This window comes from Nicotiana tabacum, chromosome 21 (genome assembly GCF_000715075.1).
Source record: "Nicotiana tabacum cultivar K326 chromosome 21, ASM71507v2, whole genome shotgun sequence".
NCBI classification, from domain to species: Eukaryota; Viridiplantae; Streptophyta; class Magnoliopsida; order Solanales; family Solanaceae; genus Nicotiana; species Nicotiana tabacum.
Window position 1 is genome coordinate 71,082,268 of NC_134100.1, and position 26,051 is coordinate 71,108,318.

Below are 26,051 nucleotides of genomic sequence, written 5' to 3' on the forward strand. Positions count from 1 at the left end.
TAGTCTCAAAAGTAAAAACAAATCTCAACCGATAAATACCACAGTTAACAGCAAGAATTCTATAGTTAAGACTGATAAAGAACAAGAAAAAGTAGGAAATCAACTAGGCATGCTGCACAGAGTTCAAATAAGCAGTTAAAGTACGTAGACATGCAATATTAGACTAAACAGAATAATTACACATATTGGTATAACTCAATTAAGAATGAGAACAGGTTACTACTCAGTAAAAATCAGGTTTTACAACAAATCACATATCATAACAGTATCAAATCCTAAGGGGATTTCCCCCACACAAGGTTAGGCAAGCCACTTACCTCGAACCAAGCTCAATCGATCAGTAAGAATGCCCTTTCCTCGATTATCCGACTCCGAATGGCCCAAATCTAGCCAAAAATAATTACATATCGTAAATACAACTATAATAGACTAATCTAATTAATGAAATCAAGACTTTAACAAAAATTTCGAAATCTGTGCTAAAACGTCGACACATACCCACGTCTCAGAATCGGGCAAAAATCATAAAATTCGAAAGCCCATTCACTCATGAGTCCAACCATACCAAATTTATGAAAATCTGACCTCAAATGACCACTCAAAACCCAAAATCAAACTCTTCAAATCCCTAGCCTCAAACTCCCAAATTCCACCTTAAATACACACTAACTAGGTGGAAAAATAAATGGGGAAGCAAAATTATTGATCAAAAATAAGCACAAGGGACTTACCTCACAAAATCCCTCGAAAATGCTCTCAAGAAATCGTCAACCCGAGCTCAAAAATGAAGAAAATGGCCAAAAATCTCGAAGCCTCGCTTAAAAAAGGTTTTGCCTAAGCATTTTCGCATCTGCGGACCACCGATCGCACTCAAAATTTCCCTCGCAGGTGCGGAAATGACTTAAGGAGTCTGGGTCCGCATCTGCGAGCAAGGGGCCGTACTTGCGTGCCCGCTCCTGCGGATATCTTCCGCTTTTGCGATCCTCACGCTCCAGGCCCCGTCCGCTTCTGCGCTCCATCTTCTGCAAATGCGGCTCCGCTTCTACGGGCCAATCTCGCACCTGTGCCCATAGACCAAGCTTGACCAAACCGCACCTGCACTCCTCCTTTCGCAGTGCGAGTCCACACCTGCGGTCTCCCCACCGCAAGTGCAAAAACACCATAAACCACACAACTTCAGCAATAAGCCTAAGTCCAAATTAAATCCGTTAAGCATCCGAAACACACCCGAGGCCCCCGGGACCTCAACCAAATATACCAACAAGTCCTAAAACATCATACGAACTTAGTCGAGCCCTCAAAATATGTCAGACAATAACAAAAACACGAATTACCCTCCAATCCAAACTTAATGAACTTGAAACTTCAAATTTCTACAACTGATGTCGAAACCTATCAAACCACGTCCAATTGATCTCAAATTTTACACACAAGTCATATTCAACATTACGGACCTCCTTCAACTTCCGGAATCGGAATCCGACCCATATATCAAAAAGTCCACTTCTGGTCAAAATCTCCAAAAATTCGACATTTGTCATTCCAAGCCTAAATCAGCTACAAACCTCAAATTCACAGTCCAGACACGCTCCTAAGTGCAAAATCACCCAACGGAGCTAACGGAACAGGCGGAACTCCATTCCGGAGTTGTCTTCATACAGTTCTGACTACAGTCAAAATTCTAAAACTTAAACTTCCGTTTTAGGGACTAAGTGTCCCAAAATCACTCTGAAACCACAACAACAATCTCCCGGTAAGTCACATAAGCAGAAAACGATACGGGAAAAATAGTAAACAGGGGATCGGGGCTATAACTCTCAAAACGATCGGCCAGGTCGTTACAGTATCACCCCAAAAGTACATGTTATAACATTCCCAAATTGTCGACATTTGACGAAACTTATTTTCTTCAATTTGCTTAGCTCCTAAGCCTTTCAACACTCTTGGTAGTTGTTATCCATGATCTTAAAGATTTGTAACCTCCAAGGTAACATGATTAACTTACTTTATGCACTTTCAAAGGCGATCTCATTTTTGAGCTTGCAACAATTGACTTATGATGTACTCTCACGTAAAAAAATATGGGGTATAACAGAAGTCATGTCAATATTTTTTATTAATTGTGTGAGAAATTGTGTACGTTTTCTTTCTGTTGCATACGTGTACGAAATATCGGTGTAGACAATTAAAATTTCATTAAATTTTGGTCCACAAGTAATTTGAAATTTATTATATATTAAATACATATTGGTTCAAATAATACTATGGGCTAGTATAATCGGATCGATTATTTAAATTTGAAATAGATTGATTTAAATATAAGTCCAATATATTATTGGGTTAGCTCGTCAATCGGAATGTAATGTTTTTATCCCCTATTTTGTATTTTCATCATTTTTATATAATATTTATTAGTTAAATATTATAAATTATTTGGTTATTTTTTATTTTTCTTGAGATTATACAAAACAAAATACAAAATCTAAAATATTTGCTTAGAACCATTCACTTACTTTAAAATTTGTATCAAATATTAAGTGTTTGAAACATTAGATATTAGAAACTGTCTATTAAACATCTGTCTCCGCTATATTTGTTATTACCACAAGCAATACCCTTTTTTTCTTGAATTAATCTGCAAATTAATTGATTGATCTACTCCAAACTTCGTTATTCATTTTTCGCATGGAGTATAACTAACGTATCTTATTATAATATTTAAATAAAATGTAATATATATATATATATATATATATATATATATATATATATATATATATATATATATATATATATATAAAGCAAACAAGTACACTAAATATTCAAGAATTCGATACCAAAAAATTGACATCTCAAAAAATAAATTAATTTGGATAACGTTTGAAATTATGCAATTCTTCAACTTAAAGCCAACACTATTTGTCAGTAAGAAAAATTGAGTTGCAGTAGCAATATATATAACAAGTAATTCAATTCAATTAAACATTACGCCTTCATAATAATATTTTCTCATATTTAAATGCAAATAACCAGTTACTTCATTGAATTCTCAGTGATTCGTCTTAAGCAATTGAAGATTCATAAGACGACGATAATTTTTGGAAAATGATAAATATACATTAAATTGGAATTGCTTTGACATGGGTAATTGATTTTGTGATACATTTTAAACTATAAATGATAATGTTAAATCATTTACTTCAAATATAATAGGTTTAAAGTCAATTGGGACATGCCAAGTTGTAACTCATCCAGGTAACATGGTATTTGCTCTATTTCTTCTCTAGTCTTTGCTATTTAAAGTTCAACACTTGAGTCCATATATGGTAATGACATCTTCATTTTTTACTTTGACGTAGTACCTTTAGTCCCTCTTTTATCTCTCGGGTAGTTATGTGTTTCCCATTTCACCGTCACTTTCTCAACTTTTTACCCATTTTTACTGAATGCATAATGAAAAACAAGTCATTTTCCGTTCTTTCTCTTCCTTTTTTTTCCAGAGTTCTCTCTCTTCCTCACTTCTTAATTATCTTCTCCTCAATCTCACTAGTGTGCAGTACAAACTCAACTTCACAGTTATCTTTTTATTTTGGTATTACTGCTGGGTACATCTTTGAATTTCTTTTGGTTTGAATTGAAGACATTTTCTTTTGTCGTGATCTGATATTCTGTTTTGAATTCTTATGTGCACTTTATTTTTTGCTATGATTTAAAATTGTAGAGTGTTTTCTTAGTGATGCAATGCTAAGTTTGTAGCGTAGTATTTTGTTGTTTGAGCTGAATGTGTTAATCAAAATTTGATACTCGATTCTTTGAGACTGATTTGGAAAAGAAGAGGAGGAACGAAAGAGAGATGATACATTGAAGAAATTGAAGATGATGTAGTTTAGTAAGAGGAGAAAGAATAAAAAGGAAATTTGCTGAGAGAAAAGAGTGGCATAAGTACCATGGGACCCAATTTTTCACATATCCAGTAATTAGAGGTGCCTCATACAAGTTTTGTTAGTTAAGTCTCACTCAAAATTAAATTTCTCGTATTAAAGTATCATTTATATTTTTTTAACATTAAAGAAAATGTCAGAATAAATACATTCTGGTTTTGAAATATTTTACGAGAAAGGAGGGGAGTGGGTATTTGGAACTTGGAAGAACATGGAGTTATTATGAAAATAATTATATTGTGGATGTTTATTTATTACTCCGTTATAGATAATTTTTCTGAAAAAGATTATCCATTTGGTACTCTATTGAAATTTATCTACAAGCAGCTCAATGAAATAATTTGTAACAGTTTTTTATTAAACAGACAAGTTGCAAGCAGCTCATACAGGCAGCTTACAAGCAGCTCAAGAAAAGCCTCGCAGCTGCTTCCTTTCTTCTATAAATAGAGGAGTTTTCAGTTCATTATGTACATCAGTTTGAAGTTGAATAATATATCAGTTTCTTCTCTATACTTGTCTTTACTTTACAGTCTTTATTTTATAACACGTTATCAGCACGAGACTCTGCCATCTCGAGAAAATACTTTGAAAGTATCAGAGGTACGAACTTTTTTTTCTAAATAATGTCAAATCTTTCTAAACTTGAGTTTGTAGCCCTAGATATATCGGGAAAAAGCTACATGTCTGTGGTCTAGCAAAATTGGAAAGAAAAATTAATTTTACTTAAGCTATTATATGGTCCCGAGACTACACCAGTAGTTTATGTGGCAAACGGTTGGGGACTATGTATACTTATACAATTGCTATTTTTGTACTTATTTTCCTCCTTGATCTTAGTGAAGGATTAAAAGGTAAATAACTATGTCATATCCATCTAAACTCCAGCAGAGTTTATGAGAAATATATAATTACCAACAATGGTAATATTTTCCAAGTCTCGTTATGACCCAATTCATGGTTCACTTGAACTCCAGCAGAGTACAGCCACCAGAAGCGGCTATGTTTCATATATCTCATTGTAACTAAATTTTGTTAACCACTAGAAGTGTTATATGCCTATGACCACCACAAGTGATAATTTAGGCTTACTATGGCTTTACAATGAAGATAAGTTAGAGAAAATTCTCTATATTATATGCATACATCGATTTGCTTCTGAAGTAGCAAATATCTTAAAAGAGGTTCGAAGCATCACAATTTGATGTGATTATGCATGTTCGGATAATTATGTTCTATCTCCTGAAGGAAGAGAATTTTTGATAATATTAATCCATTTCTTGAAGTGAATGTGATAATATTAAATATGAACGCGCTCTTGATGTAAATATATTACGATTCACCTCCAGAAGAGATAATACGATTGAGAGAATATATTCTCAATATTTAATATTTCAAATTTCTCCTGAAGTAGTAAATAATTAAAATTTTCTCCTGAAGCAGGAAAATATTATGTAGTGGTAAAAATATTAAAATTCTTATTTTTCGTCATTTATAAATTTAGAATTGTCTTTATATTGTTCATTTGATTATGATTTTCTCTCATGGCACCAGAAGTGTCTGAGCAATATTTGGTAGTACAAAATTTATTAAAAGTTCCTAAAGAGCTAACTGTTTGTCTAGAAGACACATAACACCAGTAGTGTCCGATAAATATTAGATTGTGGATAATAAATGAATGCCCTCGAAGAGCTTATATACAAATATGTCATTTATATTATATGATTGCGATCAAAACCTATGTTGTAGTAAGCCTGAAGTTTACTAATACAAATGGTCATCATATTGAGACTATAAATGACTAGAAGATTGAAAATCTTCATGTTTCCACAATCATTGAGGGTAAAATAATATGTATGTGAGAAGTTACCCACCTTATTCTTCAATTTGTATTACATCATGTATCTAAGTAAACCAGAAGTTTACTAATGCAAAAGCAGTTACAGTAAATCAGAAATTTTACTGCGGCAAAAATAGCTACAGTAAAATAGAAATTTGCTGGTACAAAAGTAGCCACAGTAAATCAGAAGTTTACTAATGCAAAAGTTTATGTCATAGTAAAACAGAAGTTTACTAAAAGATAGCACGTGCCATGATAAACTATATGTTTTCATTTGCCATCTGGTTTAAATATGATGAGCTAATTGAGAATTATGATAAACATAAATTGAAGAACTAGAAGATTCTTCAAAAATTCTCTTGTGTTGCTTGTTCTCGTAATAAATTGATTATACCAGCTAAAGTTGGGACTAAGACCCCTAAATTTTGGAATATATAAAAGGTGAATATGGGTCCATTTACCTATCATGTGAACTACTTATAGATGCATATATGAGATGGTTACATGTGTGTTTATTGTCAACATACAGTTTGGCATTTGAAATTGCTTTTCTCAATTAAGAGCATAATTTTCAGATTATGAAATCAAGATAGTTCATCTTGATGATGCTGGTTTATATCCAAGCTAGTTTAGCATTGAATACCTCCTATTAATGGCTAACTATTACTTATGAGAACAAAACTTCATGTGTTGATATAAAATTTTCTAAATTGCAACAACAACACTTGTATGCATCAGACCAACAAAATATGATAAGTCCTTCTCTCACAATTGGTTTAGGATCAGAAACCAAACATTTTTACTATTTAATAACTTTTGATATGTGGTATGATTAATTTCTCTACCACAATGCACAAAGATAGGTTTTTCAAAGACGATTGGTGTCACGACCCAAAATTCAACTAGATGTGATGGCACCTAACTTCACCCGCTAGGTAAGTCCAATAACAATAATCTGATTCAATTAATATTTAACTGACTCTAATTCACTTCCCAAGGACTGGTAGTACAAATCACGAGCTTCTAAAATTAGAAATTTCAAAGCTGGTATGAAATAAATATATTATCTGTTCGAAATGTACATAAATCGATTTTTATAAATCTAAGGCTACCATGAACAAGAGGCAGCTACAACCAGAATGCAGGTACGTCTTCAAATCCAGCTCCTGTCGATCACAGTAACATCAATATCCAATATCTGCATGCAAGGTGCAAAAGTGTTGTATGAATACAACCGACCCCATGTACTCAATAAGTAGCAAACCTAACCTTAGGTTGAAAGTAGTGATGAGCTTGTGCCAAGGTCGGGTCCACCACCAATAACCAACAACAGTACATAACAACATAAAGCAGGTAACAAAGAAGTAACTCAAAGATAAAATGCTCAGCTTAATCATGATTTCTGAAAATAATTCTGCCTTTCCAGTGTGTCAATGAAAATCCAAATTGTTTACTAAAAATATAAGTAAGTTTGAAAACAGTAATTTTTCTCAAAAATCCTTTCAACAATAAATAAGATGTCTCATTTTCTTTCCAGATAACCAGTGGAAAATGCATCACTATGCCCATATGCCAAAATGTGTGAGAAGTCATGAATGACTTGATACCGTACAACATGAGAAAAATGCATCTCTATGCCTGTATGTCAAATGTGCATGTCAATGCGATGCAACTCAGTGATAAAATCATATGCATACTCTGAGAGTATCATTTCACTCAGTCCTCCCAATCACTCAGTCCTCCCAGTCATTCAGTCCTCACATTCACTCAGTCCTCACAATCACTCAGTCCTCCTAATAGCTCGGCACTTAGCACTCGCACTCGCACTCAATAGGTACCTGCGCTCACTGGGGGTGTGTACAGACTCCGGAGGAGCTCCTTCAGCCCAAGCGCTATGATGTGCACGGACAACTCACGTGCTGCACGGACAACTCACGTGTTATAGTATCAATATCTGTATCCACACAGACAACTCACGTGCTATAATAAAGCCTATAAGGCCTGCTGCAAGCGGGCAACCCCGATCCACATAATAATAAAGTGTATAAAGACAATATGGTCTGCTGCGCCGTGAAACCCGATGCCATAATTATCCTCACAATCAGGCCCTCGGCCTCACTCAGTCATCAATCTCTCCAGTCTCTCGGGCTCACAATGTCAAGAAACTAGCCCAAAATTATTATATGATGAATCAATAAATAGCAACAGAGACTAAGAGATGATATGCAATGAATGAACATGACTGAGTATGAAATTTTATTTTAAACAAATAATTCAACAGCAATATGACCTCTGTGGGTCTCATTACTGGCGCATAGCCTCAGCGTGATTTTTAATATGATTCTCAGCTCAATTTCTTTAACACATAAAACTACATAAAAAATGCCAAGATTATTTGACTACAACATTTCACGGAACAATTACGTCATAATTTTTATGGTGCACGCCCACACGCCCGTCACCTAGCATGTGTGTCACCTCCAAACAATTCACATAATACGTATATCCAGGGTTCATACCCTCAGCTCCAATATTAGAAGAGTTACTTACCTCGAACAAGCCGAATCCAATGCCGAGCAAGATAAACAATAGTCTGGAAATTCCATTCCGCGCGTATAAACTTCCGAACGGCTCGAATCTAGTCACAATTAATTTGATTCAGTCAACACAAATTATAGGTATTTATCCCATATCAAAATACTAATTTTTCCACAAAATCCAAAATTACACTAAAAAATGCCCGTGGGACCCACATCTTGGAACCTGGCAAAAGTTACAAAAGATGAACTCTCATTCAACCACAAGTCCAACCATACTAATTTTATTAAATTCCGACATAAACTCGACCCTCAAATCTTCAAATTAAAGTCTATGAAATTTTCTTATTTTCAACCCAAAACACTAATATGTTGATAAAAATAATAATAGATTTGTATAATTTAACCAAAACCGAGTTAGAATCACTTATCCCAATCCATATGGTGAAAATCTCCTAAACATCGCTTTAATCTGAGCTCCATAGCTCCAAATATGTTAAAATGGCCGAAACCTCAAAATATAGCTTCTATCCAGGCATTTACTCTTCGCGATCGCGGAAAATGCTTTGCGATCGCGAAGCACAAAAATTTTTAGCCCAAATCACATCAGGCAATGCTAAAACCACGAATCATGCCCCAATTAAAGTTTAATGAAACTAAAAAAATTCTAACTTCTACATTTAATACCGAAACCTATCGAATCAAGTCCGATTGACCTCAAATTTTGCACACAAGTCATAATTGACATAAAGGAGGTATTCCAATTTTCAGAATCAGATTCCGACCCCGATATCAAAAAGTCAACTCCCCAGTCAAACTTCCAACTTAAATTTCTATTTTAGCCATTTCAAGCCTAATTTAGCTGTGGGCTTCCAAATAATTCTCCGGACACGCTCCTAAGTCCAGAATCACCATATGGAGCTATTGGAATCATCAAAACTCTATTCCTGGGTCGTTTACACATAAGTTGACATTCGGTCACTATTTTAATTTAAGCTTTAAAGCCTTGGATTTCATTCTTCCAAACTAACTCCGAAATACCTGAAAACCAAAACCGACAATTCACACAAGTCATAATACATCGTATGAAGGTATTCAAGACTTCAAATAGTAGAAAGGAGCATAAATGCCCAAAACGATCGGTCGAGTTGTTATATTCTCCCCCACTTAAATATAAACATACGTTTTCGAACGTGCCAAGAGTTGTTTCCAAGCCATCGAATCACTATTCCACCTTACCACGCACATACTTGGGGGTGATCCCATGCCACCCTATTCCATATAGGCCTGACAACACAATACAATTGAAAATCATTACTTTAACCTTAGTTTGTAAAATCCTTGGAATTCAATTCCCAACATTCTGAATTTATTACAAGATCTGAATCTCACATTTACACACTGTATAAGTCTGAACAAGCTGCATCAAGCCATAACCATAACCACAGATACAATCACATAACATACTACACTACTTGCATGTTCGTAGCACCATTCTCGATCACAGTAACTACTCCAAAACCAACCTGGTACTGATATTAAACCCCATATCAAACAAAACCTCGTTCCAAAACTTTCGTACACTGCTGATAATGAAAGAAACATGCGAAAATCTCATGACCCCTTATCAGATCAAAAAGTTATGGAGTTCTCTCGCCCCAACTATAACCATAATCACTTCCTAAGCCGACTTTCAATATTATACTCCCGAATATACCGTAATCAAACCTGATAGTACCCATTCTAGGTCCAGTGACCTTATATTATTAAACACAACTATCCCACAGACACGCCACATCAATATAACTCCATCCACCACTGCGCAATCCGTGTACCCAAATATGGGAGATGTCTCAAGGAAGAGAACCATAATGCAAGTTCAACAAGCACCACCACAACCACAATGTTATAACCAACTCCTCAAATTTTGTGAAGAGGATAACCGTAGGCGCATGTGCACAATTGTAGAGGAAGAAAATTAATGAATCAGATAAATTATCGTAGAAATAAAATTTCCACACACAGCACGGACAACTCACGTGCCAATAATATGAATCGCCAGGCATGGTCACAGGCCTCCAGTCGCAGCATATCATACAGGAGCAATTAAACAAGTACACTTATATATTGTAATGAAATAAAATTCTCATGCTCCTGCACTGGTATAAATAACACGTCATAGTGTAAGTATGTGCAAAGTCTGCTATCACACTTCAAATCGGCAATTTAATGCAGAAATAGTAACTATCCCGTTTATTCAGGGAATTAGCTTCTTTGTAACCTCAAGTGTAGCCCAGATAGTTCTCAACAAATTCAAGAACACGAGAAACGTTATAACTTTACTCTTAATAGTCAACTCTAGGCATATCATAGCCTAAGCATTCTTTCGAGTACAAATACCTGCCCCAATGCCCGCACATTGGCTCAAACCTCGCATATATGCACACTTATAGTTCGTAGCTATCACAAATAATTAACGCAACTAGTGCCTCCACTAAGTTAAAATAAAATACTCACCTTAAATAGGCTGCAACCCTAAACAATATACTTCTGAGAACTCCCAGTCTCCAAATTCATCGAATACATGAATCATCGTAACTGATCCCAACTCCAGTACTAGAATGACTAACACATCTTCCATTCACGATAATCCCATGAGGAATACTTTCATAATTCTCCCGTGCCACATAGCAATAATTTGAATATCAGCAGTCTATCAACCAGGTGAGTACTGTAATACCGATGAGCAACCGTAAGTCAAAACACAACGCGCCTTCTGAAATGCGCACCCTTCTCAGAAATTACCGAGCAGTTATAACATTCATCGAAATATCTGAAACTGACCATGTTGTCCAACATTCATTACCTTCTCTTCAAGACTGAACTGTCACCTTGTACATGTAAATCATAATCCCGCAAAACACACCACATCTATTATGCCATCATGTGACAAGAACAAGAATCTCATTATCAACACTGAGTCACTAGCAAATTACATACCCGGTTAGTTAGAAACCTTTCTCTTGCTTCCTTCCAGGAGGAAATCATAATACACAATACGTTTCCCATACCAGTAGAAAATATCTGATTCAAACCATGATAGAAACCATCAAGAACACTTTGAAATCAATCTGCACATAACCAAGCTATTAGAACTAAATTCCTCTAACTCGACCAAACCACGTAGGTCACCAAAACCCAAGAATATTGCCACCAAAATATCTGTAGAGTCTCACCATATCATAATTACCCCTATAAATACCACAACCGAAACACCCACTCTGAAAGACCTTATGTGAAATTTAAAAACGTTTCTCTTCCCTTTCTTATACTGGAATGTAGAATCCATAGTCATACATAATTTCCGTAAGTCTTGACACGATTCAATATAAATAACCGATTCTAGCGATATACGAATCCGAAAAATTTTCAGTACTTGGGTCATCCTCGATCTCAACCTCTGCAAGTCATAACTAATCCACAAGTATGCCTCATATCAAAATAAAATTTAATATATAACCATGAATTGAATTGCCAATAGCAGGCTCCCCCACTTGGCCCAAAGCCATAGATTAAAACACATAATAACTCACAATACCCATATTTTATTACTGCTATAATACTACAGTCAGTTCAACGAAAAGTTCTTCTCAAGCTCATACAACACCAACCATAAAAAAATACCTCAATCGTCCACTAAGCTCGCATTCATTCTCTTAACACTCAGGTCAACTTTCTCAACCAGATTCAAATTCAAATCTCAACACATACTCCCCGCTGGCAGAAAAGAAACTCTCCACTCACATTATAAGGAACACACCTACGTAGATTACTCCGCAGGGGATAACCCACATGCTTAGCCTCAAATTGGTATCGTGTTATACCTTTTTGCAGTTACAATTACTATGCAATCACTTAGTCTATATGAGTCCAAACTCATTATTCAGACATGAGAGTTTAATTTGCCCCAAAATTTAACAACGTGAAAGGTCCTTCAAAATATTCATACTCGAGACTGTACGTCACATCAAAACGAAAATCAAGCAACCAATGGTCCCTCTTTTACATTTCAAGGAAACACTTCTCGTCACATTCAAATCATCTTAACACATTCCGCAGTTACATCATACTCATCATAAAGCCATTCCTCCGCTCACTGAGTCACAAATTCCACTCGTAGGGACATTACCGTACATATGAGTCCAAATGTACAAGTTACAACTGAAGCTACCGAGCCTAAGCTATAGTTCAAACCTGGACTCAAGTCCTCCAGACTGGCCTATCACCAAAACACAGTATACACATCCCGCACGCCATCCCTGAAATCATAAGCCGGCGATACACAGATGACACCGAGCGCTCACATGCGCACACGAATGCGTGGAAGGAACTCAAAGAGTTATATTTCAAGCTGAATCAATTCCGCACGACAAGAAAAGAAAGATAAGAAATTATCCTAAATGCCCTGTAGGCTCTCGAAGATAAGTATGGACGTCATCATACCGATCCGCAAGACTCTACTAGACACTTGCTCATGACTTGTAGAACCTATGAACCTAGAGCTCTTATACCACCTTGTCACGACCCAAAATCCAACTAACTGTGATAGCACCTAACCTCACCCGCTAGGTAATCCCAATAATAATAATCCGATTCAATTAATATTTAACTGACTCTAATTCACTCCCCAAGGACTGGTAGTACAAATTATGAGCTTCTAAAATTAGAAATTTCAAAGTTGGTATAAAATAAATACATCATCTATTCGAAATGTACATAAACAGATATTTATAAATCTAAGGCTACCATGAACAAGAGGCAGCTACAACCAGAATGCAAGTATGTCTTCAAATCCAACTCCCGTTGATCACATCAACATCAACATCCAATATCTGCACGCAAGGTGCAGAAGTGTAGTATGAGTACAACCGACTCTATGTACTCAATAAGTAACAAACCTAACCTCAGGTTGAAAGTAGTGACGAGCTTGTACCAAGGTCGGGTCCACCACCAATAACCAAAAACAGTTCATAACAACATAAAGCAAGGAACAAAGAAGTAACTCAGAGATAAAATGCTCAGCTTAATCATGATTTTTGAAAATAATTCTGCCTTTCCAGTATGTCACTGAAAATCCAAATTGTTTACCAAAAATATAAGTAAGTTTGAAAACAGTAATTTTTCCCAAAAATCCTTTCAACAATAAATAAGATGTCTCATTTTCTTACCAGATAACCAGTGTAAAATGCATCACTATGCCCATATGTCAAAATGTGTGAGAAGTCATGAATCACGTGATACCGTACAACATGAGAAAAATGCATCTCTATGCTTGTATGTCAAATGTGCATGTCAATGTGATGCAACTCAGTGATAAAATCATATGTATACTCTAAGAGTATCATTTCACTCAGTTCTCCCAATCATTCGGTCCTCACAGTCACTCGGTCCTCCCAATCGCTCGGCACTCACACTCAGTAGGTACCTGCGCTCACTGGGGGTGTGTACAGACTCTAGAGGAGCTCCTTCAGCCCAAGCGATATGATCTGCACGGATAACTCACGTGTTGCACGGACAACTCACGTGTTATAGTATCAATATCTGTATCCGCACAGACAACTCACGTGCTATAATAAAGCCTATAAGCTTGCTGCAGGCGGGCAACCCCGATCCACATAATAATAAAGTGTATAAAGACAATATAGTCTGCTGCGGCGTGAAGTCCGATGCCATAATTTTCCTCACAATCAGGCCCTCGGCCTCACTCAGTCATCAATCTCTCCAGTCTCTCGGGCTCACAATTTCATGAAACTAGCCCAAAATGATGATATGATGAATCAATAAATAGCAACAGAGACTGAGAGATGATATGCAATGAATGAACATGACTGAGTATGAAATTTTATTTTAAACAAATAATTCAACAGCAATATGACCTCTGTGGGTCTCATTAATACTGGCACATAGCCTCAACGTGATTTTTAATATGATTCTCAGCTCAATTTCTTTAACACATAAAACTACATAGAAAATGCCAAGATTATTTGACTACAACATTTTACGGAACAATTACGTCACAGTTTCTATGGTGCACGCCCATAAGCCCGTCACCTAGCATGTGCGTCACCTCCAAACAATTCACATAATACATATATTCAGGGTTCATACCCTCGGCTCCAATATTAGAAGAGTTACTTACCTCGAACAAGCCGAATCCAATATCGAGCAAGCTAAACAATGCTCCAAAAATTCCATTCTGTGCGTACCAACTTCCGAACGGCTCGAATCTAGTCACAATTAATTTGATTCAGTCAACACAAATTATAGGAATTTATCCCATATCAAAATACTAATTTTTTCACAAAATCCGAAATTACACTAAAAAATCGCCCATGGAGCCCACGTCTTGGAACCCAGCAAAATTTGCAAAATATGAACTCTCATTCAACCACGAGTCCAACCATACCAATTTTATCAAATTCCGACATAAACTCGACCCTTAAATCTTCAAATTAAAGTCTATAAAATTTTCTTATTTTCAACCCAAAACACTAATATGTTAATAAAAATAATAATAGATTCGTATAATTTAACCAAAACCGAGTTAGAATCACTTACCCCAATCCATATGGTGAAAATCGCCTAAAAATCACTTCAATCTGAGCTCCATAGCTCCAAATGTGTTAAAATGGCCGAAACCTCAAAATATAGCTTCTATCCAGGCATTTACACTTCGCGATCGCGGAAAATGCTTTGCGATCATGAAGCACAAAAATTTTCAGCCCAAATCACATCAGGCAATGCTAAAACCACGAATCATGCCCCAATTCAAGTTTAATGAAACTAAGAAATTCCAACTTCTACATTTAATACCGAAACCTATCGAATCAAGTCCGATTGACTTCAAATTTTGCACACAAGTCATAATTGACATAATGGAGGTATTCCAATTTTCAGAATCAGATTCCGGCCCCGATATCAAAAAGTCAACTCCCCGGTCAAACTTCCAACTTAAAGTTTTATTTTAGCCATTTCAAGCCTAATTTAGCTACGGGCTTCCAAATAATTCTCCGGACATGCTCCTAAGTCCAGAATCACCATACGGAGCTATTGGAATCATCAAAACTCTATTCCTGGGTCGTTTACACATAAGTTGATATTTGGTCACTATTTTAACTTAAGCTTTAAAGCCTTGGATTTCATTCTTCCAAACTAACTCCGAAATACCTGAAAACCAAAACCGACAGTTCACACAAGTCATAATACATCGTATGAAGGTATTCAAGACTTCAAATAGTAGAAAGGAGCATAAATGCCCAAAACGACCGATCGAGACGTTATATTCTCCCCCACTTAAATATATGTTCGTCCTCGAATGTGCCAAGAGTTATTTCCAAGCCATCGAATCACTATTCCACCTTACCACGCACATACCCAGGAGCGATCCCATGCCACCCTATTCCATATAGGCCTGACAACACAATACAATTGAAAATTATTACTTTAACCTTAGTCTGTAAAACCCTTGGAATTCAATTCCCAACATTCTGAATTTATTACAAGATCTGAATCTCACATTTACACAATGTATAAGTCTGAACAAGCTGCATCAAGCCATAACCATAACCACAGATACAGTCACATAACATACTACACTACTTGCATGTTCGTAGCACCATTCTCGATCACAGTAACTACTCCAAAACCAACCTGGTACTGATATTAAACCCCATATCAAACAAAACCTCGTTCCAAAACCTCGTACACTGCCGGCATAAACTCGACCCTCAAATCTTCAAATTAAAGTCTATAAAATTTTCTTATTTTCAACCCAAAACACTAATATGCTGATAAAAATAATAATAGATTCGTATAATTTAACCAAAACCGAGTTAGAATCACTTACCCCAATCAATATGGTGAAAATTGCCTAAAAAATCGCTTCAATCCTAGCTCCATAGCTCCAAATGTGTTAAAATGGCTGAACCTCAAAATATAGCTTCTATCCAGGCATTTACTCTTTGTGATCACAGAAAATGCTTTGCGATCACGAAGCACAAAAATTTTCAGCCCAAAATATGCCATTCGCGATCGTGGAAACCCAATCGCGATCGCGAAGAACAAACTCCTCAACTCCTCCAGATAGTCTCTAGTATAATGGTTATAACATTTTTTACAAAACTCCAAATGACAAATGGTTTGAATTTCTAAGAACTAGACATCAAGAGCTACAACTTTCATTTTTGGATCGTCTCCAAATTCCTTATAGATTGTGAGATATAAGCTTCCAAAATCGGGTTAGTGCAATAGAGATTTTGTTCTACGCGATCGCGAAAGAGCTTCTGCGATCGCGATTTACAAGGCCCCAAACTGTTGTTTGCTCTTCCTGAACGCGACCAAATGTTCGCGATCGCGATGCACACCTATGTAGACAGAAACAAGCAATTAAAAATAACCTAGAAATGGTCCGAAACCACCCCGAAACCTATCGAATCAAGTCCGATTGACCTCAAATTTTGCACACAAGTCATAATTGACATAATGGAGGTATTCCAATTTTCAGAATCGGATTCCGGCCCCGATATCAAAAAGTCAACTCCCCGGTCAAACTTTCAACTTAAATTTCTATTTTAGCCATTTCAAGCCTAATTTAGCTACGGGCTTCCAAATAATTTTTCGGACACGCTCCTAAGTCCAAAATCACCATACAGAACTATTGGAATTATCAAAACTCTATTCCGGGATCGTTTATACATAAGTCGATATCCGATCACTATTTTAACCTAAGCTTTAAAGCCTTGGATTTCATTCTTCCAAACTAACTCTGAAATACCTGAAAACCAAAACCGATAATTCACACAAGTCATAATACATCATATGAAGGTATTCAAGACTCCAAATAGTAGAAATGAGCATAAATGCCCAAAACGACCTGTCGGGTCGTTGCAATTGGGGATATGTGTTAGTTTTTCTAATATTTTGGGGATGGAGTAAACAACTGGAAAATATGCTATATGAATCATTAATATGATCCTCACTTAGAAGATAATTCAACTCAAATGCCAGAAGTATTTGCTGATCTAAAATTAAATATCATATTTCAGTTGCAAATGCTCCTATTAAAATTAAAGTCCCCGAAGGATAAAGTTCACTGCACGCATGAAGCGTAGTAAACCGATTAGTTCTAAAGTTAACAATCCTTGAAAAATGATATTAGCAAATGATCAAAATGATCATAATGAGGAGGAAATGAGCTCTAGAAGAGCCCACGACATAACATTTCATGAAACTCTAGAAGAAGTTCAAGTACCTGAAAATAAAGAAAGTGATGAGATCTCAACAAGTTATGTCGCTTAGGAACCGATACAAAATGATCGGCGGCGATATATTTGATACAATATAATACACAATATTATAAATAATTGTGAGGATCGGACCTGTAGTCCAGACACCTGAAGATGTCATGCCATCTAAATGCAAGTCATAACCTATATGACTCATTTGATTAAGTTTATATGAAGATCCCTGAAGGATTTAAAATACCTGAAGCATATAGTTCAAAGTATCGTGAAATGTACTCAATCAGATTACAAAGATCTTTGTACAGTTTAAATTAATATGGGCGCATGTGATATAATCACCTCACTGAATATTTGTTGAAAGAGGGTTACATAAATGATGTTATTTGTCCATGTATTTTTATAAAGAAAATGGCATCAAAATTTGATATACTTACTGTTTATGTTGATGACATAAATCTTGTTGGAACTCCAGAAGAGCTCCAAAAGGCAACTGAATATCTTAAGAAAGAATTTGAGATGAAAGATCTTGGAAAGACAACACTTTGTCTTGGACTGCAAATTGAACATTTAGCAGACGAGATCTTTATACACCAATCTGCCTATACATAAAGGGTCTTAAAATGCTTTTACACGAATAAAGAGCACCCATTGAGTACACCAATGGTTGTTCGATCACTTGAAGTGAATAAGGACCCATTCCGACCTCCAGAAGAGGATGAGGAACTCATTGGTCCTGAAACACCCTATCTCAGTGCAATTGGTGCACTTATGTATCTTGCTAATGCTACAAGACCTGACATAGCATTTTCTGTTAATTTACTAGCAAGATATAGCTCTTCTCCTACACAGAGATATTAGAATGGGATTAAGCATATTTTTCTATATTTAAAGGGAACTCTTGATATGAGTTTGTTTTATGCTAACAAAGGTAGTGCAGATCTTGTTGGTTATGCAGATGCAACTTATTTATCTGATCCCCATAAAGCTCGATCTCAAACCGGATACATGTTTACATGTGAAGGTACTATCATATCATGGCGCTCCACAAAGCAATCAATTGTTGCTACTTCTTCAAATCATGCCGCAATAATAGCTATTCATGAAGCAAGTAGGTAATGCGTATGCTTGAGATCAGTGATTCATTTTATTCAAAAAAAATATGATTTGGAATGTGATAAAAGATCCACAATTTTATGCGAAGACAATGCTGCATGCATAACCCAATTAAAGGGAGAATTTATAAAAAGAGATAGAACGAAGCACATTTGACCAAAATTATTCTACACACATGATCTTCAGAAAAATGGTGACATCGATGTACAACAAATCTATTCAAGTGACAATCCAGCAGATTTGTTCATTAAATCTTTGCCAACTTTAACTTTTGAGGAGATGGTATACAAAATTGAAATGCGGAGACTCAAATATTTAAAATAAAGTTTTCATCAGGGGGAGTGAAATACACGTTGTACTCTTTTTCCCTTATTAAGGTTTATCCATGGGGTTTTTCTTGTAAGGTTTTTAATAAGGCAACTAGAAATACGTATTACTAAATATGTGTACTCTTTTTTCCTTCACTAAAATTTTTTCCACTGGATTTTTCCTAGTAAGATTTTAACGAGACAATATCTTTTAATGAACATCCAAGGGGGAGTGTTATGAAAATAATTATATTATGGATGTCTATTTATTATTCCGCTATAGATAATCTTCCTGAAGAAGATTATCCATTTGGTACTCTATTGAAGTTTATCTATAAGAAGCTGATGCAGGCAGGTTGCAAGTAACTCAATGAAATGATTTGCAGCAGTTTCTTATTAAACAAGCATGTTGCAAGCAGCTCGTGCAGGCAGCTTATAAGCAGCTCAAGAAAAGCCTCGCAACTACTTCCTTTTTTCTATAAATAGAGGAGTTTTTAGTTCATTATGTACATCAGTTTGAAATTGAATAATATATCAATTTCTTTCTATACTTGTCTTTACTTTACGGTCTTTATTTTATAACAGGAATTACGAATTAAAGAATGGAGTTGTAGAGTACTGTGGATCCCATATCTTCCACATGTCCATTAAAGATAGACTCAACCAACAATAGTTTAGTTCTCAAATAATTTGGTGGATGTGTGTGGTGCATGTGTCCTTTAGCACATGCCTTTTGTTAAAACAGTTAAATAATACTACTCAAAGTTCCCAAACATGCATGTTTATGAAACATGCTGCTCAAGAAGCTCAAATTGTTGCTTCTATATAAGAGAAACAAATTGTATATTTTTCCTGAATATGTTAAAGTTAGGCAAAATACATAAATTACTATCTACACTATGGACCAAATTCCTCTTACGCATTTTGACGACAAAAATTATCTTACACACTCAACCTTTCAAAAGTGTATTTAATACATACTATTTTTTTCTTGGCCAATTTTGTAAAACATATGTAATGTCACACACCAATAAAATCGTGACACGTGTCATTAATATTTTTTAAGAATAAAATACTTAAATTTACAACTACACCCTTTAACCATCTTCTCTCTCTCATCTCTTTCTCTTCGCCAACAAAGTATCCTATGCTGCCGACCATTAGAAAAAATTCACTAAAAATTAAAAGCCCAAGTCAACTGTCCTTTTATTTTTATATAATAGTGGTCAGCTGCTAGCTTCTGTTGCATTCTTGTTTCCTAAAATTTTTGAGATTCAAAATAGAAAAGCTGAAGGAAATATGAAGAACTAGAATTCTTGAGATGTGCGGTAGATACTAAGAACAAATACAACTGAATTATGGAGTTAGTCTTTTTCCTTCCTCCATTATCACCACCTTATCACTGTTGTCACCGTCATAGCTGCCACCGTAGCTACCACCATCACCATTAACTTTCAAAACAAAACAACAAATATCACAATCCCTCTTCTCCACACCCATTCAAAAAAAAAACCTTTGTTTGAAAACAAGAGAAATCCAAAAGCAATTGAAGAGAAAAATACTTTAAATGTTTGTTATGATTCTTTTTATACATGGGAAGAAAAGAGAAGAAACATAATATCAAGTTGGATTATAACTTCAAACGCAAAAACCACTTTTAATTGACTTTAATTTGCTGTAGCGAGAGTTTGCCGGAAGGTGATTTGGAGAAGAAATAAAAAATAATTTGGGGGGGGGGGGATGGGTCTAAGCGGGGGATGGCAAGGCACAAGAAAGCCAGATCCGGTTTCCCCTTTTTTTGGTTTCTTTTTATCAGATTAAGAAAAGATATAAGGAAAACGAAAAAAAAATAGTAACACATGGCATTTAATTAAGTATCTGAATAAAAATTTAGAGGTTTTACGCGCTCAATATTTTAGTTAAACACGTGCATGACATCTGGCAAAAATGCTTTTGAAAGATTGAATGTGTAAGATGATTTTTGCTGTCAGAAAACGTGTAACAGATATTTAATCCTTAGTTACTTATGTATTTTGCCTTAAAGTTATTAAAGTCAAATTGAGTTTTGGTCATGTGGAAGGTTGATGTGTCAATTAAGATCAAGATTCGTATGTGCAATTCAAATTGTAATCTGAGTTTATATCAAACTACGAACTATATTGAAATTTTCCTAGAGAGTATTATGTGTCTGAGCTGTTAGTTATGTCCCGGTTGGAGTTTCGACACCAAAAAAACCCAATTATTTAATTAGGTCTCTTTGGAGAAATTCTTTGAAAGCTTTTCTAAAATTTAAAATGATTCGAAATAGTATACTTTATATCCAACAATTAAAGATACTATTTACATATTAAAATTTTTAGTGTTTGGGAGTCATGTACTCATTTAATTTCTCCATACATGCACCAAAATGAGAAAGCTGAAATATGGTAAAGTTAGGGATGTTAACAATTTTACCTTACAGCTAAATAAATTTCAGCCACCTAGTCATAACTGTTTATAGCTATCGCTCTTGTATATTTAGTGTATAATACAATCACTGTAACTATATAATATGTTTAAATATATACACATAAATTATACTAGTTAAAATTTGTAAGAAATATAAATTAGGATTATTTTTTGTTGTGGCCTTTGTTGGCTGTTGTATAGTGCAAAAAGAGAGAATAATAAAAAGAGAAATTTTCAGAAATCACAATTGTTTAGTAACTATTAACTTCTATAGCTACCATATACATAATTACTTCATATAACTGAAAGCGCTTAAAAATCAGGACAATCCAACTGTACGCGCATGTATTCACATGTATTCGCGCCATGTATTCATGAATACAGTAATGACAATCACCTTAAAAATAGGTGAACTGTCTAATAACGAAAATAATATCAATTAGCGTGATACACTCCTAATATAACTCAAAAAAATCAATTATAACATGCCTCATTATCAACCCAATTAATTATTAGAATGATTTTCCAGTTGTATATAACTTTTGTATTTAGTATGTTTAAATATTATTTTTTACTGTTGCATTCATTAGATTCAATATTTGTATTTACTGTATTCGCTATTTTATATTCAGTGTATTCAAATGTATTTGTATTAATAATTTTTTAGTTATTCATGATACCTTGTTATTACTGTTGTATTCAGTATATTTCATTAATTATATTCACTATATTTCTATTTGTATTCAGTGTATTTTACTGTAATTCACTATATTTTAAAATTAAATGTATTCACTGTTTATATTCTATTCTATTTTAATGTTTGTATTCAGTGTATTTCAATGTTTATATCCTGTATTAATTCATGCATACTGTAAGTACAGTATGCATGAATACAAGTGTATTAAGCTGTATTAAAAAATACAGACCTTCAAAATACATAAATACAGGAAAAAAATATATTTATACAAAAATACAATATGTTTGAGTGAATTTGTATAGAATATAATGTATTTGTATCATTGTATGTGACTAAATAGCAAAGAAGAGAAGAAAGTTCGTTGGAGATGACGTTTTCCGAATCATCTATTCACAAACAGAAACAATTAGAAGATACAAATACTCCGATGCATATTGCGCTATCCTCCAAGCCAATGTATCAGGCACATCCGAGTCTAACTCAAAATCATGAACATTATCGAACAATCCATCTGTCTCCATCACGATTATATCTCCTGCTTTCACCGGAAAACTAATCTTCTCTACAACACTAGGATCATTAGAAATTTTGCTATTCTCCAACTGAAAAAGGACAGTTGAACCTCGATTGCTTGATCTAACAACGAGCGACCGTTGTCTTCCTTCTCATCCACATCTCCAAATATTCAATTGCAGTAACCCTAGAGGATTCGACCTATTTTGCTCGAAGAGAGAGAGGAGAAGGAGAGAGAGAAAAAAAAATTCCGAGAGAGAATCGTGTGTTAATTGAAAGAAAGAGAGAGGAAAAACATAAATAGCGTATTTCATGCCTCAACGGTAGTATATCATAAATACCTATTTTGCTATAAAATATAAAAGATAGCTATAGACAATAATATTTTAAAATAATTTTGATTGTGTATATCTTTGCTACATGAGGTAAAATTTCCTAATAAAAATAGCATACTTTTGTGCCACTGTTGATTTTTTTTTTTTTTACCTTAGTAGCACAATTTTGAGAAAAAGCCCCACATTAGAATTTTAAAACACGCTGGGTAGGAGTTTCCCGATCGTCGGAACTTTAAAGCACGCTGGACAGAATTTGAGCAATTAACGGTGATAGTTCTGATAATTTTTAGAATTTCTTATGCTTTAAAATTCTGGCACTAAAAATTCTAGCGATCGTCAGGATTTCTGGTGCTTCAAAATTCTATCAAGCGTGCTTTAAAATTCTAATGCATGCACTATTTTGCTAAAACTTTTTTTAACGGGATCAAAATATAAATAATAGTTTAAAAAAGGTCTATCCAACATTATTTTGCAATGTAAATTCCTAAGTAAAAACTTTGGGGTGGACAAAAATGTAAAAATAGTGGGCTAGAAGAATATAGATAAGTAAGTAAAATTTTATTGGTTGTCCTTTTTTATATCAACTGTTTAGTAAATTACACTCTTTTCATTGTTATTTTGAAATTGCGAACTTTTTGGACTTTGGTCTAAGTATTGTTTTTGGCAAACTATTTTTTTCGTGAGAAAACGCTAAATCACAATCTAAAATTTTATAAGTTATCCCAAACATTAGACAACAGATTATTTTATGAGCAAACTGAAAGTTATACAAGCATACATCAGATCCTGGTCTAATGTTGTCGTAATGGATAGTTTCCTAAGGACTATATTTGTGCAACTCTATAAAATAGAGTAAAAATTTACATTGTGACCTAAAAATGGGACATTTGCGTAAATCAGCCGATAAGTATGGGCTCATTTATCGCGACCCAAAGTACAACTTAGTGCAAACCTAGCCCAGTAGCCCATAAGCTTCATACTAAAACCCTAGTTTCCCTTCTTCTTATTTCATTTCTTCCTCTATCCTTTCGCAGAGAGCCAAACCGAGAACGCCGAAATGGGTCGTGTAATCAGAGCACAACGTAAGGGAGCAGGCTCCGTTTTCAAATCCCACACTCACCACCGTAAGGGTCCTGCCAAATTCCGTTCGCTCGATTACGGTGAACGGAACGGTTACCTTAAAGGTGTGGTCTCAGAAATCATACATGACCCAGGTAGGGGTGCACCGTTAGCACGTGTGACATTCCGTCACCCGTTCCGTTACAAGCACCAGAAGGAGTTGTTCGTTGCTGCAGAAGGGATGTACACTGGTCAGTTTATTTACTGCGGTAAAAAAGCTAATCTAATGGTGGGAAATGTGTTGGCACTTAGATCTATCCCTGAAGGTGCTGTGGTTTGTAACGTGGAACACAAAGTTGGTGACCGTGGTGTATTTGCTAGATGCTCTGGTGATTATGCTATTGTCATCAGTCACAACCCTGATAACGGAACTACTAGGTATCTTTTATACCTGTATATGAATACTTGATTTTTTTAGTCATTGGTTATTGTACTTTTTATTTGCGTATTGGATTTTTTGAAACGTTGGAAGTGATTTCTTTGTTGGTTCAGTTAAAAGGTCGAGTGAATATAGTTAATTAATTATTGGGCTGTATAAGTTATGAATTGATTTAGTATTGGAATGAATTGGCTTTAATAGACTATAGCGGTTGCAAGGATTTAACAGCTATAATTTTTGGAATGATATGCACTTGGTGTATGGTCAAATACTTTTTGGGTGTGTTGGTGATACTTTTTTACTGAGAAAAACAGCTCGGATAATGATCAATTTGTTTAAAAAGCTTAAAGAACTTTTGATTTGAAGAAAATATGCTTCCCTTTTTATTAGCTTTACTGGTAAGTTATAATGTTTGCCCATTTGTGCTGTATTTCAATCACAAGTAGTCATTTAGTGTGGCACTGTTCTTTTTTTATGTGGATGTCTTGATTCTTTTCGGGAAATACTTAAAATGGAAGTGTGTGCCTTTGCATTTGATGCAGAGATTAACTGTTAACTTAGGTTAGAATTTTCCTAACAAATGAAGCTTGGCTGTTTACAGTTGCAGAGTATATCCATTATCTTATGCGGATGTGATGTGTTAGTTTCGATGAGGTGATGGTTAAATATAGGAAGTTCAGGTTCATGATGTTGGTGAGACTTAATTCTTCACGCCATTTACACAAGAAGGAATCTAACAGAATCTTTGTTATTTGTGGTAGTGAAGAGTCTACTATGAACTGGTTTTGATATACTGAATGGCATACCTGTTGATCCAAGTTAGATTGATTTTAATGCTTACTTTATTGGTGACTATTTTCCACATAAAACTCTTAGATAAATATGGCTACTGCATTGACAACTGATGAGTGTTTGTACATTAGTAGTCTGTTGTGGAGTTATGATTGTCATATTGTCATTACCAAGTCTATGGAGATGATTTTAGAAGTTAGTTTGATTCAATTTTACCCCTTTTCCAGGATTAAGCTTCCATCTGGAGCAAAGAAGATTGTGCCCAGTGGGTGTAGAGCCATGATTGGCCAGGTTGCTGGTGGAGGAAGAACTGAGAAACCAATGCTCAAAGCTGGAAATGCATACCACAAATACCGGGTTAAGAGGAACTGCTGGCCTAAGGTTCGTGGTGTTGCTATGAATCCTGTGGAGCATCCTCATGGTGGTGGTAACCATCAACATATTGGTCATGCCAGCACTGTCCGCCGTGATGCACCACCTGGACAGAAGGTCGGTCTTATTGCTGCAAGAAGAACTGGTCGTCTTCGTGGTCAAGCTGCTGCCACTGCCGCCAAGGCTGATAAGGCTTAAGATATTAAGTTTGTTACTTTTTCCCTTGTCGTTGTATTCTGATTGGATTTGGGACCGTCTTTATACTAAGTTTTGTTTGGATATTATTTAGTAAGTTTTGTTTAGGGACACCCTCGCTTAGACAAGTTTGACATTTATAAATGTGCTTAAGCTTGGCTCT

The 26,051-nt window shown here is 35.2% G+C and overlaps 1 protein-coding gene across 1 annotated transcript; it reads left to right on the top strand.

Annotated features, from left to right (window-relative positions):
- The first annotated feature begins 24,005 nt into the window (after positions 1-24,005).
- Positions 24,006-26,051, top strand: LOC107827527 (large ribosomal subunit protein uL2-like). Its single transcript, XM_016654678.2, has 2 exons — positions 24,006-24,528; positions 25,549-26,051. Exons 1-2 carry the CDS (start codon positions 24,089-24,091, stop codon positions 25,889-25,891), a joined length of 783 nt encoding a protein of 260 aa, XP_016510164.1. The 5' UTR covers positions 24,006-24,088; the 3' UTR covers positions 25,892-26,051.

Excerpts from the sequence above, each read along its gene's own strand:
- LOC107827527 (XM_016654678.2), top strand. The coding sequence starts at position 24,089 with ATGGGTCGTGTAATCAGAGCACAACGTAAGGGAGCAGGCTCCGTTTTC. Across the intron at positions 24,529-25,548 it reads CCTGATAACGGAACTACTAG|GATTAAGCTTCCATCTGGAG; the intron begins GTATCTTTTATA and ends CCCCTTTTCCAG.